This window comes from Panthera pardus, unplaced genomic scaffold, assembly GCF_024362965.1.
Source record: "Panthera pardus isolate Hobbes unplaced genomic scaffold, ASM2436296v1 HiC_scaffold_16, whole genome shotgun sequence".
Lineage (NCBI taxonomy): Eukaryota > Metazoa > Chordata > Mammalia > Carnivora > Felidae > Panthera > Panthera pardus.
In genome coordinates, this window is record NW_026526721.1 from 126,988,927 (window position 1) to 127,015,125 (window position 26,199).

The 26,199-nt window shown below is 51.2% G+C and overlaps 1 protein-coding gene across 3 annotated transcripts in view; it reads right to left on the minus strand.

The window, feature by feature from the left end:
- Positions 1–26,199, minus strand: part of EPHB1 (EPH receptor B1) — a 431,060-nt gene that overhangs the window by 293,138 nt on the left and 111,723 nt on the right. For 2 of the 3 annotated variants that reach the window (XM_053903793.1, XM_019437143.2), the window contains exon 2: positions 2,202–2,266. In XM_053903793.1, coding sequence (XP_053759768.1) covers positions 2,202–2,266 — 65 coding nt within the window. Of the gene's footprint in view, positions 1–2,201; positions 2,267–14,876; positions 15,083–26,199 lie in introns of those variants that run through there. The other variant, XM_019437149.2, reaches the window with a different exon arrangement.

The window sequence follows — 26,199 nt, forward strand, 5'->3', positions numbered from 1 at the left end:
CATGTTTGGTGAGGGAGGTGGAGGGGGTTGAATTCTGCTTGGGCCAGGCTTAGACTGGCATGCCCATGAGCATCCAATGGAGGATGGGCTAGGGACACACACTTGGGAGCCACTGGGGTATTCACAGAATCAGGGGCAACTATCCAGGATGATAACAGAGGGGGAGGAGGAGAGGTTTGGGATGGAAGCGTGGTCCTTGCTCTTCCCTCTCGACCCAGGCTAGGGTCAGCCTGACCCTCCAGCCACTCACTATAAACCAGGCAGGCTCTGAGGCTGCTCAGGGCACCTAAAGCAGAGCTACCTGGCTGTAAGGGTGTGGAGGAAGGCAGCTGAACCTTGGCTGCTAACCAGTGGGAAGGCAAGCACAGAGCAGCCCGGCAGCTGCTGTCTCTAAAGGGCATCACTTGACTTTGAGTATTTTCCTAAAGGACAATCTTCCTTGGGAAAGGAGAGCAGAAGTTTAAAGAACACAGGTGTACAAAAATCACAGGGAAAATTCGCCATAAATCATGTTGATACTTTGTGAAAGCACAGGCCTTCAAACAATAACGTAATTTGTAAAAGAGTGGCAGGTTCTTAATATCCAGCAACATGAAGAGGTGCTGCCTCACAGGCTTTGTATAAAGTCCCTTGTAGAAGTAGGGGAGTTTCCCTAGTTGCCCACCGTGCTCCCAGCAGGACTGGGACTTGGTCTGCGTGGGCAGGACTGGCCCCTGCTCTGGGCCCTGCTTTGGAAAACGCCAACCCGTGGTAATCCCTGCCTTCCTGCTCCAAGGCAGGATGCTTGCTCCCGGGGGGTGTGTTTCTCCAAATGCTGGGATAGAGTGGGGACAGTGAGAGCCGGGGAGGATGCACAGCCTGCTGGGACCTGAGTGGCCATTTCGTACTGACCCTACAGTAAAAGTGGGTGAAAGGCCTGGTCATGATACGCACCACAGGGTGTAAAGGGGCCCTGGGGTAGAGGCCACCAAAGGCAGGGAAGGAGACAGGAGGCGTGGGCAGCCCCACCCCAGCTGACTTGGCCCCCTGATGGGATGAAGAGCCCACTCCTTCCCCGGCCCCTCTCCTTTGGTGATCAGTCACTCGTGCCAGGCTCCTGAATGTCATCTCCCCTCCTCCATCTCCCGCTCCATCCTCCTGCAGTCCATCCATTGCCAGGGCTGCCAATGCTTCTTCCTTTGCTTTGCTCCAACTGCCCTCTAAGTATCCCATTTTCATCCCACTCTTCCCACCCACCGAAGACAGCTGCAAGAGCCTAATACATGTTATTCTCCTGCCCAGGATCTGTCTACTACCTACAGGATAAAATCCATTATGCTTCCTCAGCATGGCAGGCATAGTCCTCTGCCATCAGACCCAGTTCCAACCCACACCCCAGCCCCATCTTAGCCCTGTCCACACCCTGCCATGTTCCAAAAACACAGACTCTCCTGTCTCATGTCTTTTCATGGCCCCATGCCTCTGGTCAATTATTTCCCTTACTTGGAATATCTCTGCAGACTCTCTAACCTGTCAAACTCCTACTCACTCTGCAAACCCCAACTAGCATGCATCTTCTCTGCAAAGGCTCCTGTGTCCCTGCCAAGTTCCTCATCCCAAGTTCTGGGCCACACCTGCCTGTTGATTACTCCACTGCCACAAAGAAGAGATGTACTTCTGCCTGTTTATGAACTTGGCAGTCCCCACACCCATGGAGACCACGAGGTCCTCAGAGCTCTTCCATTCTTGTGGCTACAGGGTCTGGCCAGGGACATGAACACTGAACAAATGAATCAAGAACATCTCTCAAAGGCAAGCTCCAGGTGAAAGAGAGCTTCAGCCCTTCTGACTTCCAGTTCCTCGTGCCCTTGCCTCTTGGCAGCCCTGTGGGCATCACAGATCTCTGATCTACCCCAGCGCCATTGGCCTGAGTGCTCAGCTCTTGGCAGCCATTGCCCCTGTTCCCACACAGGCACAGCCCTAGTCACCTGGGAGCCAGCTTCCTGAAGGACTGTGTCAGAGATGGTCTACATCATCTTACCAGGGAGCAGCTCAGGCCAAAGATCTTCAGTGCTGCCTCTTTGTGGATGGGCAGAGGACACAGCCACTCACATCTACATTCCCCCCACAAAGGTCCTGCTGTAGGCAGGCTCTGTTCCCCCAGCCATCCCATAGGCCCTAGACTTCACAGCAGGATTGAAGGATGGATGGTTGACACTCACCCCTGACGCAGGATTGGCTGTCCAGCCCAGCTCTGCGGTAGCCGTTCTGGTGTCCATTAAGGTTTCTGTGGGTCAAAAGAGAAAATCTGATGAGTCAGAAGGATTTCTAGGCAGTGGCCCTTATGTTCATAAGGTTACTTATAACTGTAAATGTCTATATTAGGAGCCTTGGGCCCTCTGTGAAGCCTAAGGCTCAGAGAAGGGAAGTCTGTCAGATGCCACAGCTTACGTATCCTGATGCTACATTCATTGGTCTCTCCCTGAAAGACTGAAAGCCCCCTGTGTGGGATGAAGTCATTTGTCCACCCACCACTTTATCCCCAGACACGGCTTCTTCCCACTGTACTTGTCCACAGGCTCTTCAAGGGCCATGCCAACTCAGTGGCCAATTTACTTCCTTCTTGGCCTTCCTGAGCCATGTCTTTCTGCCATCTTCCTCCCCACTGGGTTGCGTCTCCAACCTCGTCTGTCTGCACCCATTTCTCCCCAGCACTCTCCTCCGCCTCCCTTTCAGGCATCCAAGTTGACACCCTTGGATAATTTCCCATAAATTCCCCTGGCCCCCAACCATCCTCCCAAGACTCAGCCTCCCTGCAGGCCCCTTTGACCCTGGACCTAGATACATGTCACCCCCTTCTCCAAGACTCTACAAGGGGCTCACACAAATGCACCTGTCATGTCCCTGCAGCCTGCTTCCTATTCACCTATCCTTGTGGCCAGTAAGAGAAAGAGACACTGTGGCTCCAGCTGTGAGCTCCTGGGAGCCACTGCAGCAGCTCCAGTGCACACACCAAGATCATCAGGCACAGAGTGACCACAGACTTACTATTTATGAGAACTGTCTTCTGGCAGATAGCAGTAAAGTGTCCTGAAAACAAGGTGCCTTTTTCTTTTTTGCTCGTCAGTCCATTATTGACTGCTGTCAGCCCATACTTCTCAATGGAAACTACTTCCCAAAAGCCTGATCATAAGCTCCTGATCAGCAAAGCCAAAATCCTCTTTGGGTGTTTTTTCAGCAGTTTTATTGAGGTAGAAATGACGTACAATAAACTGCATGTAGCTAAGGCATACAATTTGATAAGTTTTGACATATATTTACACGGGGAACCATCACCACAATCAAGATAATAAACATATCTATAATTCCAAAAGTGCCCTTGTCCCTTTGTAAACCTTCCTTCCCTTGTCCCTGCCCCACCCTATCACTGTCCCTAGGCAATGACTGATTTTCCTTTTTATAGATTAACTGGCATTCTCTACAATTTTATGTAAATGGAATCATATAGCATATACTATTTTTTAATCTGACTTCTTTCACTTAGCATAACTATTTTAGACTGATCATGTTGTGGGGACACCTGGGTCCCCGGTGCTCAGTCGGTTGAGCATCTGGCTCTTGATTTTGGGTCAGGTCATGAGCTCATGGTCCGTGAGTTTGAGAACCGCATCAGGCTCTGCACTGACAGTGTAGAGCCTGCATGGGATTTTCTGTCTCCCTCTCTCTTTCTGCCCCTCCCCTGCTCTGTCTCTCTCAAAAATAAATAAGTAAAACTTTTTTTAAAAAGACTGATCATGTTGTGTACATCAGCAGTCCATCCCTTTTTATTGCCGAGTAATATTCTACTGTATGGTCACACTGAGTCTGCCTACTCATTCACCTGTTGTTTCCAGTTTGGGGCTATACATGAGAGTGTATGAGCATTCCAGTTCCTCCACATCCTCACCAACTTGCCATTGTGGGTCATTTCTAATTTGGGCCATTTTCATAAGTATGTAGCAGTAGCTCATTGTGGTTTTAATTTTCATTTCCTTAATGATGAATGACGCTAAACATCCTTTCACGTGCCAAGTTGCCATTGGCATATCTTATTTAGTGAAGTGTGTTCAATATTTTATGATTTTTTACTTTCTTATTATTGAATTTGGAGAGTTCTTTATATATTCTGGATGCAAGTCCTCTATCAGATATATGCTTTGTAAATATTTTCTCCTACTCTGCAGTTTGTATGTTCTTTCTTTTAACAGTGTGTTTCAAAAAGCAGAAGTTGTAAATTTTCATGAAATCCAGCTTATCAATGTTTTATTTTATGGTTGGGTGTCATACTGAGAAATCTTTGCCTGACCCAAGGTCACAAAGATTTTTTCCTCCTACCTGGGTATGTGATCTACTTGGAGTTAATTTTTGCATAAGGTGCAAGGTGAATCAAACGTACAATTGTTTTTGTCATGTGGATGTCCAGTAGTTGCAGAGGGGCACCTTTTTAAATTCACACCATGGTGCTGGTTAGGCTGGTGGAAGTGTCTCATCCACCTGGATTTCCCAGGACATGTATCAGAGGAATAGGCCCAGTGCATTAGGTGCTCAACCAACCAAGGAGGGGGAAATAAACATCAGCTGTTTTGGCTTCCCCCTCCTCGGTTTCCTTTTTTTCCTGAATGCTCCTATGCCCCATGTGAACAGCCATTCTGTGTTCACTGCTTCAGGCAGGAGATGGGAGATATGAATGCAGAATGTACAGTTACAAAATGGTGGGCCCCTCAAGAAACAGAAGGACTCCTGGCATAAGCCAAAGATTTGGGAAGCAATCCCCCTATGGGCAGGTGGGAGGAATGAAAATCGAAGTGATAAGTGAGGGGTAGTGTTGGTTGAGAAAACGGGTTCCCTATGCTCTTGTCTCCTGGTATTCAATCCCAGAGAAGGGATGGTAGGAGTCTGTGGAGGGGACAGGGCCTTGGACATGCAGCATTCTTTCCAGTGTGGGATGCAGCAGTGAGTGACCCACCAGGCTGACATGGCATGGACAGAGCAGAGGGAGCCTTAGGTCCCATCAGGACTAATGAAGGGGACCCAGAACGACCCAGTGGTGACCTGCATGGACTATAGGCAAGGGTCACATGGGGTGTGGGGTGTCTCGATGGGTGCCAGTGTGGACAGGAGCTAACAGAGGCATTGAGGCAGCTTCCTCCACAACTTGGCACCATACAGCCTACGTGTAACCTAAATTACATTTCTGCCACCCCAGGGGAATGGGGCTCAAACAGCAAATCAAGGGGATAAAGTAAATAAAGCTGTATTTTCTCGCCTGTCTGAGCTTGGGTTTGCGTTGAGAGTCATACTGTGCATATCTGAAGGAAGGCAAGCACTGGAAGAGACTTCTTAAGTTTGTTTTTTCCTCCAATTCTTCTGACAGCTGGGGAGGCCGGTCCCTTCCAGGACCAACCCTCCCTCTCCCCCTCATCTCCACTTCACAGCACTAATAATGATCATGACACACCAAATTTACATAACACACTTCTCAGAAGACACTCCATGAGGCTCTGGAGAAATTCATCTCTATGATTTAAATGGCTCCACCAGGTGGCCCTGAACAGGGGCCAGTGAACCCATTTGACAGAGTTGGAGACCATGGCACATAAAGGTGCAGTACTTTCTGCAAGGCCACACAGCCTCCCACCCTGACGCTATAGCTTCAAACCTCAGGGTGCTCCCTACCAGGCTGATCTGGGCTTCCAGGGGCTCTACTGTGGCCCTGGGGGAAGGGTGGGGGCCTTGCTCATAAACCCAAGAAGCCACAACAGCCGCCAGAATCATGCATCACCCCGCCTTAACTTCAGGATCGAGGTGAAGTAGTGATGGACAGGCAGAGGATGCAGGCAGCAAGGGAAACCGAGTCCAGAATCAAAAATAAGAATCAGCCTCATTCCTAAAGCTTCCAAGGACTAGTGTGTTCTGTTAGTCCCATTAATATAATCTAAGACTTCATTTTATTCATAGTCGCCTGCTCAAGGGCTATAATTGAAACTATTTCTAAATAATGTTTTCCATCCACCCTACTGGACAGAAGTTGCAGCAAGAGGAATCCATTTCCCTGCATCCTGCCCGCCGTGGAGACAGAAGACCACAAAACCATAAACCATCCACTCGATATGATTAAGGGCAGTTTCTTTTCTGGCACAGAGCGCTCCTGATTATGGCATTACATTCTGGTGGGGGCTGAATAAAAGTGATTTGAGGAGGTTTACATATCCCTGGAGAGGAAAAGAGCACTCATTTGCATTTATAAAGCATATTGAGAGCTCTGGCAGAAAGTTATGGTGGAAGCACAATTAAATATTTACCATCACTTCTGCTCTCAAACAGTGGCGTGGGGACCAACCAGCTGGAGGTGCATGTGTTGCTGTCAGATCTGATGCCTACAGGGGATGCAACTCTGGAACTCACACCCACCGCCTGGCCTCTGCCCTCTGGGAGCATGTCCTCACTGCCCACGGCAGGGAGGAATGCTGGAGAGGGGAAGAGGCGGTGATGCTGTAGGCGGACTGAGTCGGGATCCCACCTCCACGACTCGCTCTCTGTCTCATTCTCTCCCTCCTTTCTCTTTCTTTCTTTCCCTCCCTCTCCCCCACATCCCTCACTCAGTCATCACTCCCTCCTTCCTTCTTCATCTGCAGAATGGGGCTAGAGTTTTCCAATACACAGGACTGGGGTGGGGGGAGTGGGGAGGTAGGGGGAGATAAAGCACTGCAAATCATACGCTATTGTTATTATTACCACTTAATCACTCCAAGCTGCAGTTTCCTTTGCTAGGCAAAAACCCTAAAGGTGCTATCTGTAAGACACCTATAAGAGATCTGTAAGACTTAACGATATTAAATATCTAATAATATCTTGTCTACCTTCTTCCTTGCATTATTATAAAGACCAAGGAGGAACAGGTTGAGGATACAGCAGCAAATCAGAGAGGTGGGTGCCCTGGTAAGACTCGTGATCTAGTCCAGGGACGGACAAGAAGCAAAAAATTACACTTGGCATCCTATTCTGGCCGAGGCCATGAGAAGGAGACAGAAATTCAAGGGAATGAATGGGGTTCTTCTGCACATGGGGAATGAGTGGGCCCATCCCAACAGGGAGAATGAGAGACTCACACTGCGTGGAGGCAAAAGGAGATGCTGCAGTCTCCTGGACAGTGGTGAGCAGTGGTGGGGAGGGGAGGATGGAGAGCTCCACCTGGCCCTTGGGACAGAGATGATGGAGTGACTCCCCAGGGGCAACAAGGGCAGCGGCAGAAACAGGTGGATGGGAACCAAGTGGGAGCCACCCCAAACATACAAGAGGGTGAGGAAGACTGAGCAAGAGGAGAGGGGAGGCCATGAGGGGAGACAGAAGGGGGCCTCTGGCAAGAGCTGGCTGGACTGGCAAGAACCTGAGAACCCAGGCACATGAGAAGCCTGGCAGAGAGACCCCAGTTTCCCAAGGAACAATCTCCTTGAAGTGGCTTCGATACAGAAACCCTCAGGGTGCCCCCTCCAACTGTGGGGGCCAGTGCCCAGAGGTCCGGGTGAAGGGCCAGGTCAGAGCCCCTGCAAGGAGGAAGAGGCGGCTGCTGCCTGGCTCTGCAGGCGGCTCCCGTCTCTGTCTGGATTGGCACCTCGGGATGTATTGACATTTGGGATGAATTAGATACCCATCATGATGAAAGAGAGATAAATAAACCCTCTCCTTACAGCTCTGCCATTCTTTTTGGAGAGACATTAATCAGACATTCAGCTGAAAATATTTACAACGTCCTTCCGTGGTGGTAACAATATACGACAACATATACAGATGGAATCGGGGCTTCCAGGCCGTCTCGGAGCAGTGCCTTGTGTGCATCCGATAAGGCGAGTCTGTGGACCTTCCAAGCAGAGGAGGGCCAGCACAACCATGCAGTCATTGCCCTGGGCTGCCCTCCGGGGCCCACAGAACTGCTGAAGCTAGAAGCCACACCAGGTGTAGTTGCAAGAAGCAAGCTGTTATTATATCAATGCACTGAGTCGAGGGGCAGCTCACTGCAGCCCCAACTCCCTCCCTGAGCCTTCACAAGGGCTCAGGATGGTTGGAAGAGGTCTGAAACAGGGTGGTATGAAGTGACTCCGGTATCCATTCAGCAAAGGCTGTCTGAGCCACTCCTGCAGGCAGAATGAGCTTTGTTCAGGCGTTAGAGACAGAACAGGGGACAGACAGACATCCCACCCCTCAGGGAGCTTGCAGGCAAGTAGGAAAACAGAAATTAATCAAATAACCATGCAGGTAAATCTGCATTTACAGCTTCTGAATGGCAGGAAAGGGGAATCCCAGGGAGAGTTGTGAGCAGTGAATAAAATGACAGGGGTACTGGAGCCTGGCACACAGCTGGCACTTCCTCCTTCCTTCCCCATCCCCTAGCTGATGAAAGCACAGGGATCACCACCCCATGTACTTACACCTACACACACACACACACACACACACACACACCTGCCCTAAGACTGAGTTCATACTGGCAGGAATAGTCTGTGTATCACACAGTCGCCCCCACTCCCACATCCTGAGTGTGGAGGGACCAGAATGTGCTGGGCACCTCTGACCACGGCGAGGCCCTCTGTCTTTCCGGGGAGGCCCGTGCTACCCTCCAGACCTGGACTCAGCAAGTAGTCTGAGCACCCCCTGGAGCTCACACCCCCCAGCCACCACCTCAGGCTCCTGTGGTGCTCCCATCCTGGCCCTGCTCCGTCCATCACAGCAGCCTGCCAAGGACTCAGCCTGGCCTCCCTGCAGAGTCCTTTGTAGCTCTTTTCCCCGACCTTCCTCAGGGCTGTGTCCTGTCTCCACGTGCTGTGCTCACCGGGCAAGCCAGCCTGTTGTCACAGAATTTCTGAACGATGCCCCCGTGGCTCCCCTCCCAATCCTCAGTCTTTGAGACAGGGTCCCAGAACCAACAGCGTCTAACCCTCAGCTTCACACCACACCCATACCTCCTGCTGCCAATTCAGGCCAGCCTCCCTGTAATCTCATCCCTACGCCTCTGGCCTCTGACTCGGCCTCAAGCTGCTTCCTTGGACCAGGGGAGAGAGAGGCTTTGCCGGCTCTGGGTTTGGGGTGAAGTGGTTGAATATGAACTGTTGAGGACACCAACCAGCCTCAAGGGCCCACATTCTGGCACAACCGGCCCGGGCTCTGCACAGATACAAAAGGTTAGTTAAAGCAAGCAAGCATTCTAAGGAAGCCTTTCACATCCCATCCCATGTGTCCAGCCCATGTAAATCTCTCCATGTCTCCTCTTGTGCACACGGTTCCTGCCCAAACTTTCCTGCCACCCTTCCCTGGAGCCCAGGAGAGAAGCCTCAGAGGCATTTAGCTTCGATTCCCTGTTCCCCCCCGAGTCTCATCAGATCATTCGCCACACCACAGGGACTCTTTCTCTTCAGCACCTTCTGCAGCACTGATCTGTACACCTCTTTCCATTCTCAGCAACCTCTCTGATCCGGGGCTTCGCCCCCGAACACTGGGACCACAGCAACCGCCTCCTCAACGACATCTCAACAGAAGCTCCCATCTCAGCCATCTGGTGCCAATGTAAACGGTTTGGAAGCAATATGGCCACACTAAGCAAAACGCTCAGTCAACTCTGGAGTCCTGGGTTACCAACTGACAAGCAAAGCAAATCTCTTCTGAGTGTCAAAGCCTGATCTTCACAGGTAGAGGCATTCCCGCCTGCATCCATGAGCCAGCCAGCCCAGGCCGAGAGAGGCTCTGCACATCATTAATGATACCCATTGGACTAACACTTCTTTACTCTCTTTGCCAAGTGTAAAATGCTAGGTAAGAGAAGCTATGATTAGAGAAGTCGCCACTGTTGGATGTGTCGTAGTGGCCAGTGGGGACGAGAGATAACACCGAGTAAACAGATGAGCTGGTCCTACCCATCTGCTGACTGACGGACTGAATGAGTCAGAACAGGCATTTAAATGATAAATTACAAACTGTGAAATTTACTCTTTTAAGGAATGCACAGATCAGTGCAGTACCCCCACCCCACCCCCAACCGGCAACACACACCTTTCTCTTTCTGTTCCAAGGTGCAGTCAATTACCGTACATAGAAGGAAGGTGGGGCACAGCACAGCAGTGTGCCTCAAGGAGTTGGGACAGGTCTCCATCTGTGCTTGGTCCACACAGGGCACAGCCCGAGAACAAGCATGAGGCCCAGAGCCCCGCTTCTGATTTCCCTCCCTCCAAGGGCACTGCCGAGGCTCACAGGGCAACAGACCAGAGCATGGGGACGGGACATGAGCTGTTCAGTTGTGGAGCTGGATCGGGCTGGAGATAAGCCTCACATGGGCTGCCTTCTCTGCCCAGCCTGGCCTCAGACTTGGTATATGGCTCGAGAGAATTTCCTCTCTTCTCTGGCCTCAGAGGGTCACTTCTGGCTCCTAATTCTTAGAGTGGTCTCTAAGAAACATGGCCAAACACCAAAGGGAAACTCTGCCTCCTGAATCCCCAGGTTTGGCTTGGTCCTCTGGTGACTTAGCCATGCATACACTTGTACCTCGCAAATGCTTTTTGCTAATAAAACACGGAAATTGCTTTAGGAGACATATTCGTTTCCTAGGGCTGCAACAAAGTACCACAACCTGGGTGGCCTGAAATAGACTTGTATTATCTCAGTTCTGGAAGCGCAACGTCCAAAATCAGGGAGTCATGAGGGCCATGCCCTCTCTGTAACCTGTAGGGGAGAATCCTTCCTAGCTTCTGGTGGTATCCTGGCAAACTTTGGTGCTCCCTGGCTTGCAGCTGCGTCATATGTCTGTTTTTGCGGCGCATACTGTTCCCCGTGTGTCTCTGTCTTCATGTGACTCTCTCACAAGGACACCAGTCATGTTAGATTAGGGGCCCATCCCACTTCGACATGACTTCATTTTAACCAACTATATCCACAACAACCCTATTTCCAAATAACATCACAATGTGAGAGTGCTGGGCATTAGGACTTCCACACACCTTTCTTTTGGCAGAGGGGAGGGGCACAGTTTAATCTGTAACAGAAGGGTAAGTTGCCAGGAAATAAAGCTGTAAGCTTTCCTCTAACAAATACTCAGGTCCCGCATGGGAAGCTTGGCAAATACAGACACAGACAAGGCCGGTGTCTCCTTCAGACATCCTTTCTAACAGGTAAGAGACAGTCTTCATTTGCTCTCCTCCAGATCCACTGGCCACCCTTCTCCTTCTCGTTCTGTCCCAGAAGGCAGACCTTTAGAGACCTGTATAGGGGCATCAGCCGGGCCCCTCAGCACAGGAGCCAGGAGGGTGTGGGGAATGCAGGGCTAAGGCACATCCCTGGCTCCTCCCTGCAGAGCATGCAGTGGCTGGTGGCCCTTTCCTACAGCCCGGGTCTGCTAACAGGGCCCCCACCTTGCCTTCAGGCTGTGGGTGGGAAAGGTGCCCCATCACTACTGGTCTCTAAGTGCTCTGCCATCCTTGGTGCTGTGCTTCCCCCATGCAAACCCTGGTAAACAGCCGCTTCATTCATCTCCCCTCCGCCACCTCTCTGGGCCCCCATGTGTTCCGGCCAGGCCCCTACGATCCTCAGGGCTCACATTAGTAACCCAGGATAGGCAGCACCACATCTCCTGTACCTCCCAAGCCAGGTCCTGCAGCCAGGCACACGGGAGGCAGCCACCTGCAGAGTGGCAGAGTCCTGGTCACATGGGACTGGAATCAGACACACTTGGGTGTGAGTCCCAGCTCCAGCGCTATCCAGTTGTCTGACCTTGAGCAAGGTGCTCAGGCCCCTGCAGCTCATGTTCAGCCATCCACTAAATGAAGATAAGAGCACCCACACCTCATACAAGGTATTTGTGTGGAGCCAATGAGATAGTATTCATACCCAGCACTTCTCCCGGCCACTGACAAGCTGCTGTTGACCCTCAAACAGCAGTTGTTGTTATGTCCCAAGTTTGGTCCTGGTGTGGAGCAGAGTCTCTCATGGCCCAAGGTCCTCAGCTACACCCATTGGGACTGGGCCGGATGCCTGTCTCCCACCCAAAGGCCCTTCTGAAGGATGGGCTTTGGCTCCACCTGGCCCTGGTGGCCTCAGCTGATGGAGGTGTCACACTAGCTTCTCCTCAGCCACCCCCTGCCCAGACACAGACAGGCCACTCAGTGCAGCCTCATTCTTCCCACACACACTGTGAATGAGGGATCTGGGGTGGGGCAGGAGCCCGGGCAAGAGCTCACTAAATGACTGTCTGGCCGGCTCCTCCTGAGGACCACCTGGACCCTGTGTGGCCCCCGTCAGGTCTGAAGCAATGGGGAAGGCCAACAAGAAGAAGCCCAAATAGCCGAGTGGTTCCCCACCCACCCCACCCCCAGACACACACTGAGGCCCAGGAAGCAGCACTGGGCTTTCCTGGGTCCAGTGTTCCCTTCAGTGCCCTGGAACTGAGGCAGAGCATGTGAGGCTGGCACTCAAGGCACTCATCACTGGCTCTGCTCTGCATGAAAGGGCCACACCCCAATCCCAGTGCTCCCCATATTGCCTTCCTCTGCACCCTGCTCCCCTCCCCGTGACAGTGCCAGGCAGTGGGCTCCTCTCCCATCTACTATCTCATGAGCCACCAGAGAGGGCTCTCTCTGGGAAGGCCACCAAGAACTTAGGACAAGAGTCTGTCTCTCCTTGCATCCACAGCCCTTGGGAAGGGGGTCAGCAAGCAGCTCCACAACCCTTGGAGGTTTCCCGAAGGGGGCGAAGTCCGGGTAGTTCTTCAGAACAAAGGCAGGGTGACAACAGTGTCTGTCCCATTACCCTCCCAGACAACATGCTGCTAGTCTTCCTGAGGTTTCGGGTCGGCTGGGCTCACTCTTTACAGCATCAACAGTATTCCTGTCTAACTGGAGAGGAAGCTCAGTGCTGGACCCTGCCTGCGGGAGACTGCTGTCATGAAGGTCTGGCCACCAGGACCCTCCATGCACCCCTACACCACCCCCATGCCCCTGCACAGCCTGCACTCATTCTGTGCTCCCAGGCCCCCCTCACCTTGGCCTCCCCACCCTGAGCATAGCTTCTTGTCTCCACATGGCTCACAGATGGATGGGGGCCCCAGGTATGTTCTCCAACATAGGAGGAGCCCTGCACATGTGAGACTTACACAGGAACAAGGAAACACAGAGACCGGAAGCGTTCCATTTGGGGTACAAAAATCCCAAACAGTCTTTCTTTTGCCAAATTCCTTCTTCTGCCTTCTTTTCCTTCTGTCTCAGTTCCCTTTTCCCATTCTGATATCAGTATTCCCTTGTCCTTTAAGATGGCCAGACACCCCTTCAGATCCACGTGTGCCCCTCTTGTGCCTGAAAATATGCCACAGCCAGAGAACCAAGAAGAGAACTGGGGGTCACCACCCCTGGTCAGGAATCTCCAGGCATCTCTGGCATCAAACATTATGGGCCCAAGCCAAACCAGCCAGATCAGGCGAGTGGGAAAAGGCAAAGCAGACTTCTGAGGTTGCCTCCGGCCCAGGCATGACTGCTGACTGCCCTGCCTACTGCCGGGCCATCAAGTGTCCTGGGACCTTTCACCAGACCTACAGCCAACCTGGCTCTCAGGCCCTCACCTCTGCCTAACCCAGATTCCTCCCTGACAACACAGGGCACACCTTTCTGCCCAATCCAGCAGCAGCAAAGACAGAGAGAGAGAGAGAGAGAGAGAGAGAGAGAGACGCAAGGCACCAGGAGAGAAAAGGAAACCACACAGGGATGCGGTGGTCTGAGGACATCATTTAAATCAACACCCCCCACTGATGGTGCAGGCCTGGCCAGGAGCCCAGTGCCGCTCAGTGCTTCACCTCTTTGCGTTTTTGCGAGGGATGTCAAAGAACTACTAAAATTGAGGAGCCTGGCACTTTCCATTCTTCCATCACCATGGGTTCTGATGGAGAGGAAATCTGTGCCCCAGCCACTCGGACATACCCATGAGTTGGCACCAGTGGCACACACAAAAAAGAGCTGTGCAGAATAAGCCTGCTGCCTCCTGTCTATCGTGGGCACAGGAAAGAGGGCCTCTCCCTTCTTGGGGGTACAGGCCCCCAGAGGCATCAATCACCCGGGAGAAGAGCAGGGAGGAGAGCCCACATGCCCATGCAAAATGACTCTGTGCAGTCTTAATGAAGGCCAGCGATGGATGGTGGCCCGAGCTCGTTAATGAGAAGGAACACGCTGCCGTCTGCTTCCCCTTCCAGGCCCTCCTGTGCCCTCATCCTGGATTGATCTGTGGCACAGTATGTCTCTGAAGTTGCTGGCACTGGGAACTGACTCTGAAGTACACTGAGAGCAGTCAGAGAAAACCAGGTGCCCCCAGGGGGGAGGGCTTAGGGGATGTGCCAGGGGAGGGGCCACCAGTCAGAAAAGGAGGGTGTGGGGCTGGCCAGGCAGGCTCTCATGTTCTCCTGGACACACCCTGGACCAGACTGGGGGTGCTGAGTCTCCAGGAGCCACCAGAACACCCTTAAGGCTGTTCCAAAGCACACCTGCCATCAGGTGCTAACACTTTTTGCCGATATCCTCTTCCAAGTGTCCTGTGCTGGGGCTTCTGTGCCTCATGCCACCGCTCTCTCTGCACGTGGCCTCATGCCTCCTCACTGCCCACCCCACTCCTACACAGAGGCCTCCCCCTCCCTCTCCAGAGAGCCAGCCTGGTCTAATGCAACCCCCAGACCCACCACCCAGGTCCCCCCGATTGAATCTATCCTCATCACACCCTAACTGTCCACCCCCCAAACTCCTCCAGCCATGGCCCCTCTCGCCCCCTTCAGGAAGCCTGCCTGACCACCCAGCCTTTACGTTCCTCCTGCCCCTGAAGATGTAGCCCATCCCCACTAGCACCTCAGCTTTGTAGGGTCTGTGTTCCATGTCATCTCTGCAGTTTCCTGGCCAGTGTCCTGCGAGCTCCATGACAGCAGGACCAAATGACATCACTTTCCTCCACAGGTACCTTGCAGATCACCCAGCAGTGGCAATGCACAGCCATTGGAGAGCTGACCCATGGGCCCAGCTGTGTGAATCAGTACTGGGTTCAAAGGCTGTAGGTGGCAAGGCACAGAGGCCCGATCATTCTTCCTTCAGAAGGCCTCCCTTAAGACTCCAGCCACCAAGTCTGCCCCACCCTCACCTTGGTACAGAGCCACCACTCAGTGCAGTGCTCAATCGCTGTCTGCTTTCATCATTTTACCCTGTCCGGAAGGACTGATTCTGAACTACTTGCAAGGTGCTGTCTGTCTAGGTCTAACCCTGTCCTGTTGCATCACATGACCACTGTTAACACATAGAGGGTCAAAGGGAGGCAAGCAGTGATGGAAGCAATGGACCACCAAGAGCTGACCCCAGGAGGGGCCTGCCAGGGAATGGCTCAATCTTAGCTGTGAGATCACAGTTCTGGCCTGTCTGAGCTGTGTGGTTGGCGGGGGTGGGGGGTGGGGGGGGGTGGAGGGGTGGGGGCTGTCAATGGGGTGATGCCCAAGGCCTCTCCAGCACCACCCCTTGAACTCCACGAATGTCTCCTGCCCCCAGGAATGGACCTCTTGCCACTCTATTTCTCCTTATCAGGGAGAGCCTGTCCAGCCCTGCTTGTCACTAATGCCCCTAAGGCCTCTCTCTCACCGCCAAGGTGTCTGGAGAGGGCCCTGGGAAGACTTCTATTTGTGTTTTCCAATCAATAGCATTGACTGGCTCCTGACATCCAGCATTTCCTGAGATCCCAAATGGTTTCAATGCCACAAATGTTCTCCCTAAGCCTTGAAAAACTCCTGCAGTGCATGCCTTTGTGCAGAAATGTCTCCAGAGGGATTTGAAGCTCCAGGCAAAGTTCCCTTGTTGGCCTGCAAAGCGTCCTGCTGGGTTTTCACAACTGGAGGCAAGCTAGACTGGTGGCCGCAGGGTCCAGCTCCAGCTCTGGTTAGGAGCACCTGATCTGCCCTCTGCAGTAGGAAGGGAGGGCAGGGGGAAGTCTGATGCCTGAAAACTCCCAGGGCAGAAGCTGTCACACTCCCACAGCTACCAGGGCTTTGGAACTGGATAAATTCAGCATCACAACCTGGATGTCCCAGGCTTAGGAGAGCACTCTCAATTACAGAGGAGACCTGGGGTCTAGGCCTGGCTCTGCCATCAGCATGCGCTATAAGCTTGGATCTCTCTCTCTCTGCCCAGTCCCCCAGGTAGACAGTGGATAAGGTGGATGATCACTCTAGGCCTTTCTGGACTGAGGCTCTTGCCTGGAAGTCGCCTCCTCTTCCATGCTGGAAGCTCAAGGCGAGGTTCATTCATCAACTTGGCCTTGCATTTCCCTTCTAGGTTGGGGGAGAGGTTTCCTTGAGAGGGTTGTGCCTCTCATATCTCTCTCTCTCTCTCTCTCTCTCTCTCTCTCTCTCTCGGTTTTCTGGCCTAAAGAACAGGCTTCGGGAAAAACGACACCTGCAGTTCTTTTCCTTCTGAACTGAGAAAAGATCAAGTCCAGTGGCTTCAGGATCTGGAGCTCTGTTCCATGTTTTCCAGCTCAGACACAATGACTTGCCCAGATTTCCTCTGCCCATTCACAATTTCCTCTCCAGATACATTGGGGATTGGGTCCCGAATCTGGGCATCACTCTCAATTCAGAACCTCTCTGGGTTTAAAAGCTCCAGAAGTTTGGTATGTTCCTCCATCCTAAGCTCAAGCCTCTGATACAGCACCCTCACCAGTTGACCATTCAGTGTCAGTTTACATACCACCCAAGACGGGTCACTCACTACCTTTCCAAGCTGGCCGTTTTCTTGTCAGATTGGTCCAAATGTCAGAAGGCTGGCTCCTTGGGATTTCCTTTCTTTGGCCCTTATTGTGACCATGAAAGCCCCTCCCCCCAAAACCAACTGCTTCCCTTTCTCCACATCAGCCCTTCAGATTATGAGGGGACAGGACCTTCTGAATAGTCTCTTTCCCCCTCACTCTGGTTCCCTCAGCTCTTCTGTCAGCCCCACCACTTCACTGGCACCGTCCTAATGGGACAGCACCCACCACTGAGCTTGAATGCTTTACATGGTCACAGAGGAGCAGCACAGAGGAGGGAAGGGGGCTGTCACCTCCCTGGTGGGCATATCCTACCTCTCATCTCCCTTATGAATCCCACTGAGCATGCCAGGGTCTCCCTAGGAGAAATGTGGCTCCTTAAAGCTCTGAATCCTTCCCCAGGAACACAAGGACCTGACAAGTGGCCCCCTCTTCTGCGTGTGGGTGCTCTTCCTCCTTGCGCTCCCCCCTCCCCCTGGCCCTCTTCCCCCCTTCCCCTCCCTCACCTCTCCTGCCTTCTCCCTCCTTGTTTCCACTCTCCCCTCTCCCTCCTTGTGCCATTGTTGCTGCTTAATAGGGTGTTTCTGGGATGAATAGTGTTTTCAGCCCTGGCTGGGAATACATCCGGCCTTTCCCAGCCCCGCCCTGTCCTCATGGGCGCTGGTGGAGTTCTGTGGAGAGCTAGCCCAGACAATGGGCCAGCAGATTCACTTGAGAACTCACAAAAGCCCCACTTCCCTCCGCACAGTGCAGAGTGACAGGCACAGGGAACAGATCCTCTTCCCTGCATGCAGCCCACGTGGGTTACTGTGAAGGCATGGGGCCCTGTGCAGCAAGGCTGGAGCCCTAGGTCCTCGACCCGGGAAAGCCAGTGACAAGGACCAGCCTCTCTCTAGTCAGAGCTCCCAGAGGCTGGGCAAGCCCTCCCCGCCCCCCGCCCCATGCATTCATTGGGAATATGAGCACCTCCATGCCTGACACGTGGAAGCATCTTGGTGTATTCGCAGAAGGCCCCACATCCTGTGTTTAGAATAGGAGGGGCGAGGGCTTGCAAAAGGGAAGATGGGATACACAGCTCAGGGCATTACGGGATGGGGGCAGAAATGTGCCCAGGATGTGGGTAAGAGCACTGGGGGCCCATTCAGGTTTGGGTGAATGGGCCAGTGACCAAATCAGCGGGGGAACAAGACACTAGCGAGGCCGTCAGCCTACAGTCTTCTCAGGGGAGGAGGCTTATCTGCAATGTATTGGTCCCTAACTCTATACCAGGAGACCGTGAATTTAAAGGCAGCAACGTGTTGGAGGCCTGGAGAGGGAACGCCAAGTTCTGGAATGCGGGTGGGGAGAGTGCATAGGCGGTAAGCAGGGACATGAATGGTTATTCTTCAGCCTCCCAAGGACGGTCAAGTGGTAATATCTAAATGTGGCCATGTTCCAAGACTTCTATTAATTTTTAAATTGAGTAATACAATCAAGTGTACACTCTTTCTGGTAAGGTGTCAATTCTCTTTGCATCCTCCTGATTTCCATCACCAGTACTACAGGCTGGACAGGAGGGGGGTCACCATTTCCCCACATCGTAAGAACTGCCCTAACGTATGATGTGATGACAACTGGCAAACAGCAAACTGTGTCCCTCCTGGAAGCTCCCTTGGTGCTTCACATCTTGGGTTCACATCGCAGCAAAATGACATGGAGCTTTACTCTACAACAGCCAAAATTCAGTGTTAAGGCTAGAAATGGCCAGAGACAGTTGAGCTGTGTTTTATGTTTCACCATGTTCCTTAGGTACACCTGCCCTTCCTTTTAAAAAATGATGCAAAGCTTTACTTACCAGCAGAGGAAAATACACACCTGCCTTATTTAAAGGACCCCTACCTAGCCAGTTATGATGCAGCTAACAGAGCACTGGAGGTGAAGTCAGAAGACATGGGTTCCAATCCAGCTATATAATAGCAGTGTGACCTTGGGCAACCTACACAACCTCTCTGAGCCCCAGATTTCTCACCAGTAATATGGGTAAAATATACCTGTTTCTCAAGGTAATATGAAGGTCTAATGATGCTATTGTAAAGTGTTTTTTATGGTACCTGGCCCATAATAATCACTCATTATCTATTATTATTTTGAAACAGTTGGATAAAAAGTTAAGATATATGCTTTTTAAAAATTTTTTAACTTTTTTTTTATTTTTGAGAGACAGAGAAAGAGAGAAAGAGAGAGAGAGAGAGAGAGAGAGAGAGAGAGAGAACAAGTGGGGGACAGGAGGAGAGAGGGGAAGACACAAAATCAGAAGCAGGCTCCAGGCTCCGGGCTGTCAGCCCAGAGCTCAATGTGGGGCTCGAACCCACAAACGGTAAGATCATGACCTGAGCCAAAGTCGGATGCTTAACCAACTGAGCCACCAAGGCGCCCCGATATATGCCTTTTATGACGAGTGTAAGGTCTGTGTCTAGACAGGGGTCCCATGCCCCTTCATTTTTTGCATGTGGACCTCCAATTGTTCCTGCACCAATTGTTGAAGAGACTGTCTTTGCTCCATTTTATTGCCTTTGCTCCTCTGTAAAAGAGAACTTGACTATAGTTGTAGGGGTCTTTTTCTGGGCTCTCTATTCTGTTCCATTGCTATGTGTATTCTTTTGGAATACCACACTCTCGGGGTGCCTGGGTGGCGCAGTCGGTTGAACGTCCGACTCTGGCTCAGGTCGTGATCTCGCAGTCCGTGAGTTTGAGCCCCACATCGGGCTCTGTGCCAACAGCTTGGAGCCTGAAGCCTGTGTCTCCCTCTCTCTCTGATCCTCCCCTGTTCATACTCTGTCTCTCTCTGTCTCAAAAAAATAAATAAACGTTAAGGAAAAAAAAAAAAAAAGGAATACCGCACTCTCTTGATTACTGCAGCTTTATAGTAAGTCTTCCCTCCTCTGTGCTGCTCCTCTGTCACCATGTAAAGCATTCAAGCTCAGTGGTGGGTAGTGTCAGTTCTCCACCTCTGCTCTTCAACATTGTTTTGGTTATTTGACATCTTTTGTCTCTCCATACAGACCTTAGAATCATTTTGTCTATGTCCATAAAATAACTTGCTGGGATTTTCATTAGGATTGCATCGAATCTATAGCTCAAGTTGGGAAGAAGTGACATCTTGACAATATTGAATCTTCCTGTCCACGAACATGGAATATCCCCCTATTTAGTTCTTCTTCAATTTTGTTCATCAGAGTCTTGCCGTTCATTTCATAAAGATCTCACCCATATCTTGCTAGATTTTATTTTTGAGGGGATGCTAACATATGCTTTTAATAAACAGCCCTTAGAATTTATAAAACGTTTTCACAGACATCATCACATCTTCAAAAGACAGTTGAGAGATAGGCATGTGCCCTATTGCTTGAGATCTTATTACACACACTAGCCATAGTACCATCAGTCAAATGGATCTTGGCTTGCATTCCCTGGACCTCTGTAGGGAACATACCATCTTGGCTGGGAAAGAACACAGCTCTAGGGGAAGTCCTCCAGCCTGTTCAAGAGCACACCCTCCCAAGTGGCCTTAGTTTACCACCCAGAAGCTGGGCTGAATGATGTTCGCTACGATGGTCTATGCTGGCAGTTGGCAAACTTTCCGTCAAGGGACAAATAGTAAATATTTTAGGCTTTGTGAGCCATAAGGTTTCTGTTACACCTACGTAAATCTGCCATTGCCATTACAGCATGAAAACAGGTTACAGGCTTCATCGTGCCCGTGGCCTACCGTTTGCCCACCCAAAATCTAGACAGGAAAAGGGTCTGGCCTGGACAAATGTGCAGACAGAATTTGTTGAGTGAGATTTAAATTTTTTCATGTAATTTTTAATCAACTAATTCGTTATTTTTAACATACAATAATAAAATAGCCTTTGAGCTATCAGTACACCTACAAACTTCTGCAGAAGTCTTTGTGACCCTTCAGAACACCAGAAAGACACCAGCTGTGTCCCTGGGGATATTTAGTGAACAAAAACAAAATTAAATATAGTTTATATTGAGTACTCTAAGCAAAGTATATCCATGGAAGATGACTGGCCTAAGTCTGGTCTATGATGCCATTCTCTCTGGCTTACTGGTTTCCACCAGCTTCAGGAAGGAGTTTAAGTTCTTCCTAGAAGGCCTGAAGGAAAACAGAAGAAGCATGGGGAACACAAGTCTCACTCACCACTACTGAATTTTCAGAGACACATGGGTAACTAGTGTTCCTGTCAGCTGGGAGTCTGTAAACTTGGCACATCAACAGAAACATGTTGTCATGTTTAGGGAAGAGTCCCCTTTGATCTGATGGGGCCATAATCAGAGGCACAATGAAGGAGATCAGTTGAGAGAAAATGCAACATAGCAAAACCAGGTGGTAGAAGGAGAGGAGTCAGCAGATGGGCAAAGGGGGCTTCAGAAGGGAAGCCAACAGCAAGATGCTCAATCAAAACAAGCCAAGGCCTACCCAGGAATCATGGGGAAATGGCAAAACTCTGCCCGCCCTCCACAGCCTAGAGGGCAGCTGGGGGATAATGGACACAGCAAGGCTCCTGTCACCACCAATACTGAATTTCTGCAACTACAACCAAAGAGTACCAAGGAGTGCCAGCAACCACTAAAAGCTAGGAGAGAGTCAAGGAACAGATTATTCCTCGGAGCTTCCAGAAGGAATCAATTTGGCCAACACCTTGATTTCAGACTTCTGGCCTCCAAAACGGTGAGAGAATAAATCTTTGTTGTTCTAAGCAACTAGCTTGTGGCAATTTTTTATGGTAGCCCTAGGAAGCTAATCCAGCCAGGAATGGCATGTTCCCTCCATGACTCCAGGGGCACGGTCTGTCTTGTCTACACCTATATCCTCAGGTCCAGGCACATTGTAAATACTCACCACCTGCTCAGTGCATGGATGGCCAAGGCTGCTGCAAGCCCTGAGCTGGCTGATGGGTGGCCCCTGGGCCTGAGAGTAGGACAAGGGGTGGGAGATAGCTGGTCAAGGCACTGGCCTGAAGGCTGTGGAATTCTCTGACTTGCGAAGTCCTAAGTTCAAGTGCATTGGAGCACTGGGGTGAGGAAGTGTAGCAAGTGACAGCAAAGGTTGGAAGTCCAGCAGGAAGTAGTAATCAGGTTCCTGAGAAAACCATGACCCTGGATCTTGTGACTATCCTGAAAAACTACTTTCATCACCTCAGTCTGTAAAAGAATCCTTGGAGCTAAGTGGTATGAACTATCAGGGCCCTGGGGAGGACAGCGATGGTCAGGGAAGATTTCCTGCAAGAGCCAGACTACAGGCACCTCTCGGATTCTGCAAAGGATTTGGATGGGAGAAGACATAAGGGATTGGAAGGTTTGGAGCAATGTTTCCCAAAGGGTAATATGTGGAACTGGGAAACAAGAATATATGCTCCAGGGAAAAAAATGTTATGTGGTCCAGTTAGTTAGAAAAGTTAATTAAACCAGTGTCCTTACCACAAGACTCTTTGGTAAGGATAAAGGGGTGGGTTGTGAAGCGGGGCTCCAGAAACAGACCATCCTCAGTAGCTAATACTGGTCAAGTATTCTGGCTGCCAAGGAGAGGGATGGTAAATGGTAAATGGGTGGCAGAGAGTGGGCATGGCAGGGCCAGGCTGGTGTCAGCCTGCAGAACATGGGACCTGTCCCCACCATTCTCAGCCTTCCACCCATACGACTCAGGAGGTGGTCTGAAGCCAGAGGTGAGGAGGGCCCAGGCTGTGGTAGAGACATACCTGGTAAGACACACGAACATGAGTGTCACTATGCCTTCTCTGGTGAGGAAGGAGATTTCCTAATTACAAAAAGAAGGCAAGATGACAGGGCACGCACTGTGTTTATTTTCATTTCATATCCTTTCAGATGAGCTTAATGACAATGCTCTACCTTGGTACAACTACAGTGCCCCCAAACAGCACATTGATCCTGATTGTATCCATTCTCAGCTCACCCCTTGCTGGGAATCTCTGCCCTAACTCCCCAAACTGTGCTCATGTCAAGAGGGGGCCATGGGAAGTGAAGCAGGTAAGAAGGAGCCCCATGCCTGGGGCAGGGGAGGGTGGCCCTCACCACTCCCTGAGCACAACCCAGCCCAGCTGACCCCCGACTTCATCTTCAGAGCCCCATCTTCTCCAATGATCCCTGCTTCCCAGCATCCTGGGCCTCTGAAATTCTCTCCCCACTTCTGGCAAAGAACCCCAGGCAGAACAGTGTGGTAAGTCCCACGGGCCGTACTGTCTGGCCCCTGTAAATCCACCCATCACAGGCTGCCTTTGCTCTTCTCCCTTTCCTGTGCACCTTTATCTAGCAGGCAGTCTCTACAGATGTGCTAAAATCATGGATAAAGCACGTGTGTTTTCCAAAGTGGAGCTCCGCCCTCCTACCTAGGGAATCAAGAATGCCCAGCTAGGTCACCAGAAGAATGCTTGACAGGCTCTGGGAGGCTCCTGGGCTCCCTCAACCTGCACTTTTGGTACCTCCAGGCAGGAAAATTGAGGGAAGCTGATCCCTGGTGGTTTCTCAACCTCCTCCATCTTCAATTTACATAAAGCATCCAAAAGAACAGCCTCCCCAAAAGATGGGGTCTTTCTGCAATTACTGGAGAATGAGGCAGACCCTCATGGTGGATCAGCCTCACCCACCCTCCACCCAGCTGCCTCTGCTCCCACATGGCCTGAGGGACTGTCGGGGTGACCAGCCCCAAAGCTGCCGCCCCCCTCATTACTTTTGCTCGGCAGACTCGGCTCCTGTGTAGATCATTTGTCACTCAAAATACAGCCCTGACACTGGGGACTGGATACCTGTCACCAGGTACAAAGCTCTCTTCCCCCAAGGTCCTCTGGTTAAAGCAGAGAGGTGGAAGAGCTAGGCACGGTTGACCAAAACCAGCAACTTTTGTCAAAAAATAGGTCTCTTTCAGACTGGCTAAGCTCGAGCATATTGTATAAACACTACACATAGATGCTTTAAAGCAATTTTTAAAGTTTGCCTTCTGTAAATTACATCACCGTCTCCCCTGACCACCTCACAACTGTGACTTGCTGCAGAATTCATTTTCTCATGCCTACACACGGGATCCACAGAAGCCAGCTTGGGTTTGCACCCTCGAATCCCTTGCCATGACCCCTCCACTGGGAGGTATTTCTCTCAATCATGAACTTTACCCCACAGTGAGAATCCAAAATGACCCCTAGCTCCAAAGCCTAAAGGCCCCACCCCCACGGGCCCTCTTCCCAAACAGGCTGTGAAAGATGTCCCACTCCACAGTGCCCACCTGCTCCGCAAAGAACTGTGCCTGTCTCCCACAGCCCCTCGCCCTCCCCACCCTTTCCGCCACCCCAGCAGCTGCCTTCTTTCCAGAACCACCGCAGAAAGATGAAAGGGACCATGTCCCTTAAACACAAGAGAATATTTTGAACAGAGAATTAACAGCAAATTAAACTGGTTTCATTGTACTCATTCATGCACAAAATGAGTGTGGGAGTTAAGCAGAGAAAAACCAAACAGGCAACGCGTCGCGATAATCAGAGGGCAGAACCAAGCCTCAGAAGGAAATGATCACTCAGGGGAGGAAAGCGCCACGCGGCCTGGGCTCCTAATTGGTCGGCAGCGCTGCCTCTTCTCACAGCCGGCCTCCTTTCCAGGGCTGGGAACTGCACAGGGTGACTGTGGAGCTGACTCCAATGAGCTCCCTTTGGCAGCAGCCAGTCCCGTCAAGGCGGACGCACCCTCCCCCAAGTGCCCAGGCGCCTGCCCCCTCCCAAGGACTGCAGGGGCTCTGGGGCCAGAGCAGATGCTTGCACTGGCTCTGCACAGGCTCAGGAAGCAATGTTACAGCAACAACCAACTAGGGCCCACGTTCCTCCAGCCAGTCTCCCTCCCAGGCACATTTGGCTGCAGTGAGGTCGCGGTGGAACTGCTCAGCATAGGCATGACGTCCGAGTCCACGGGTCTCCTGTGGATTCATCAGAATCCAGGATTAGCAGCAAGAGAATAACAGCCTGTAGAATGCCGAACAATTTTAAACAACCTCACAAATCTCTTTTCCACCAACTCTGCCTGGTTAATCCATTATCTGGTTCCCATCTCTGGTGGGTACCCGGGCCCCTCCTTTTGCAGAGGCCTCACCACTGCCATCCCTAGAAACGTACACAGGGCCCTGGCTGGTGGGAGGGGAATGTCCATGAGCAGGCAGTAAGTGAGAGGACCCTGGACCCCCAGCCCCCAGGACCAGCTGAGAAGGTGATCTTATGCAAATTCATTTTAAATGGCAAGTAATGCTGTTAAATGTGCCAAATTCCCCATACAGGCCCACACACCTGGCCTCGGGGCAAGCTGGGGCCTCGCTCCTGGGCAGACTGCTTTAGAGGTCAGAGAGGGTACATGTGACACCCCAGCTCCTCCCTGCCCCCACCCTCCTCCACACACCCACCCTGGCTTTTCCAGCACAAAGGGGGCACCCCTCAACAGTCAGACTCCATGAGCTGCAGGGGTACCTGGCATGCAAGAGCCCAGGCTGGAGCCACATGCTAGCAGGCTGCTCAGGACCTCACCTGCCTTAACCACCTCGCACAAAACACTCTGCCACCCTTGGCTTGTCACAGAGCAACCCAGGGATCTAAGTATGGTGCTTGCACTTCCTTTTCTATTTCTTCTTAATACATAAAAGAAGATAAAAGGAAGAAGTTAAGCTTAGTCCTTCTGAGTGTACAGATGGCCCCTGGTGCCCTCCCTGGGGCTCTGGTAGGGGTCATGTGTCAGGCACAGCTTCCCAGGTGTCCTGAGAGAAGCACAGGAGGACAGAATGCAGAAGGGTGACCAGCGTGCCCTAACAGTGTGTTCATTTCAGCGTGACACTGCAGCTTATAGATGCCTGGCAAAGAGCGTATAATCTGGTTTAGGCCAAATGAACCCTTATAAAAATAGAATCAGTGGCTCTAAAAGATTCCTGCAAAGAACTCACAAGTTGAGCCATTCCAGTACTGCAAGCGTAAATAAGGCCCATGAGCCTGAGGTTGCTGACACTTGCCCTACATCTAGTAATTGCTCTTCATCAGCCACACAAGGAGCTAAGAGCCATGCTAGTCTAATCAGATCTGAAAAGAAATTGGCCAAAAACATCAAATAATCAAGAAGACTATTTGAGATGTGGATATATACCTGCTATTGCTAATGATGCACCTTTCCCTGAGTGTGTATTTTGCCTTGCTCTCCCAGCTAATGAGATTAAGGAGACATTTTAATCATAGCAAGATATTTTAAAATATTGTTTCTTTCATCTTTATCTGACTTTTAAGTAATTTTTATTTTACTGTGTATATTAAAATGCACAGAATATATTAGTACAGCAGCACAGACACAGTCACACAACACAGA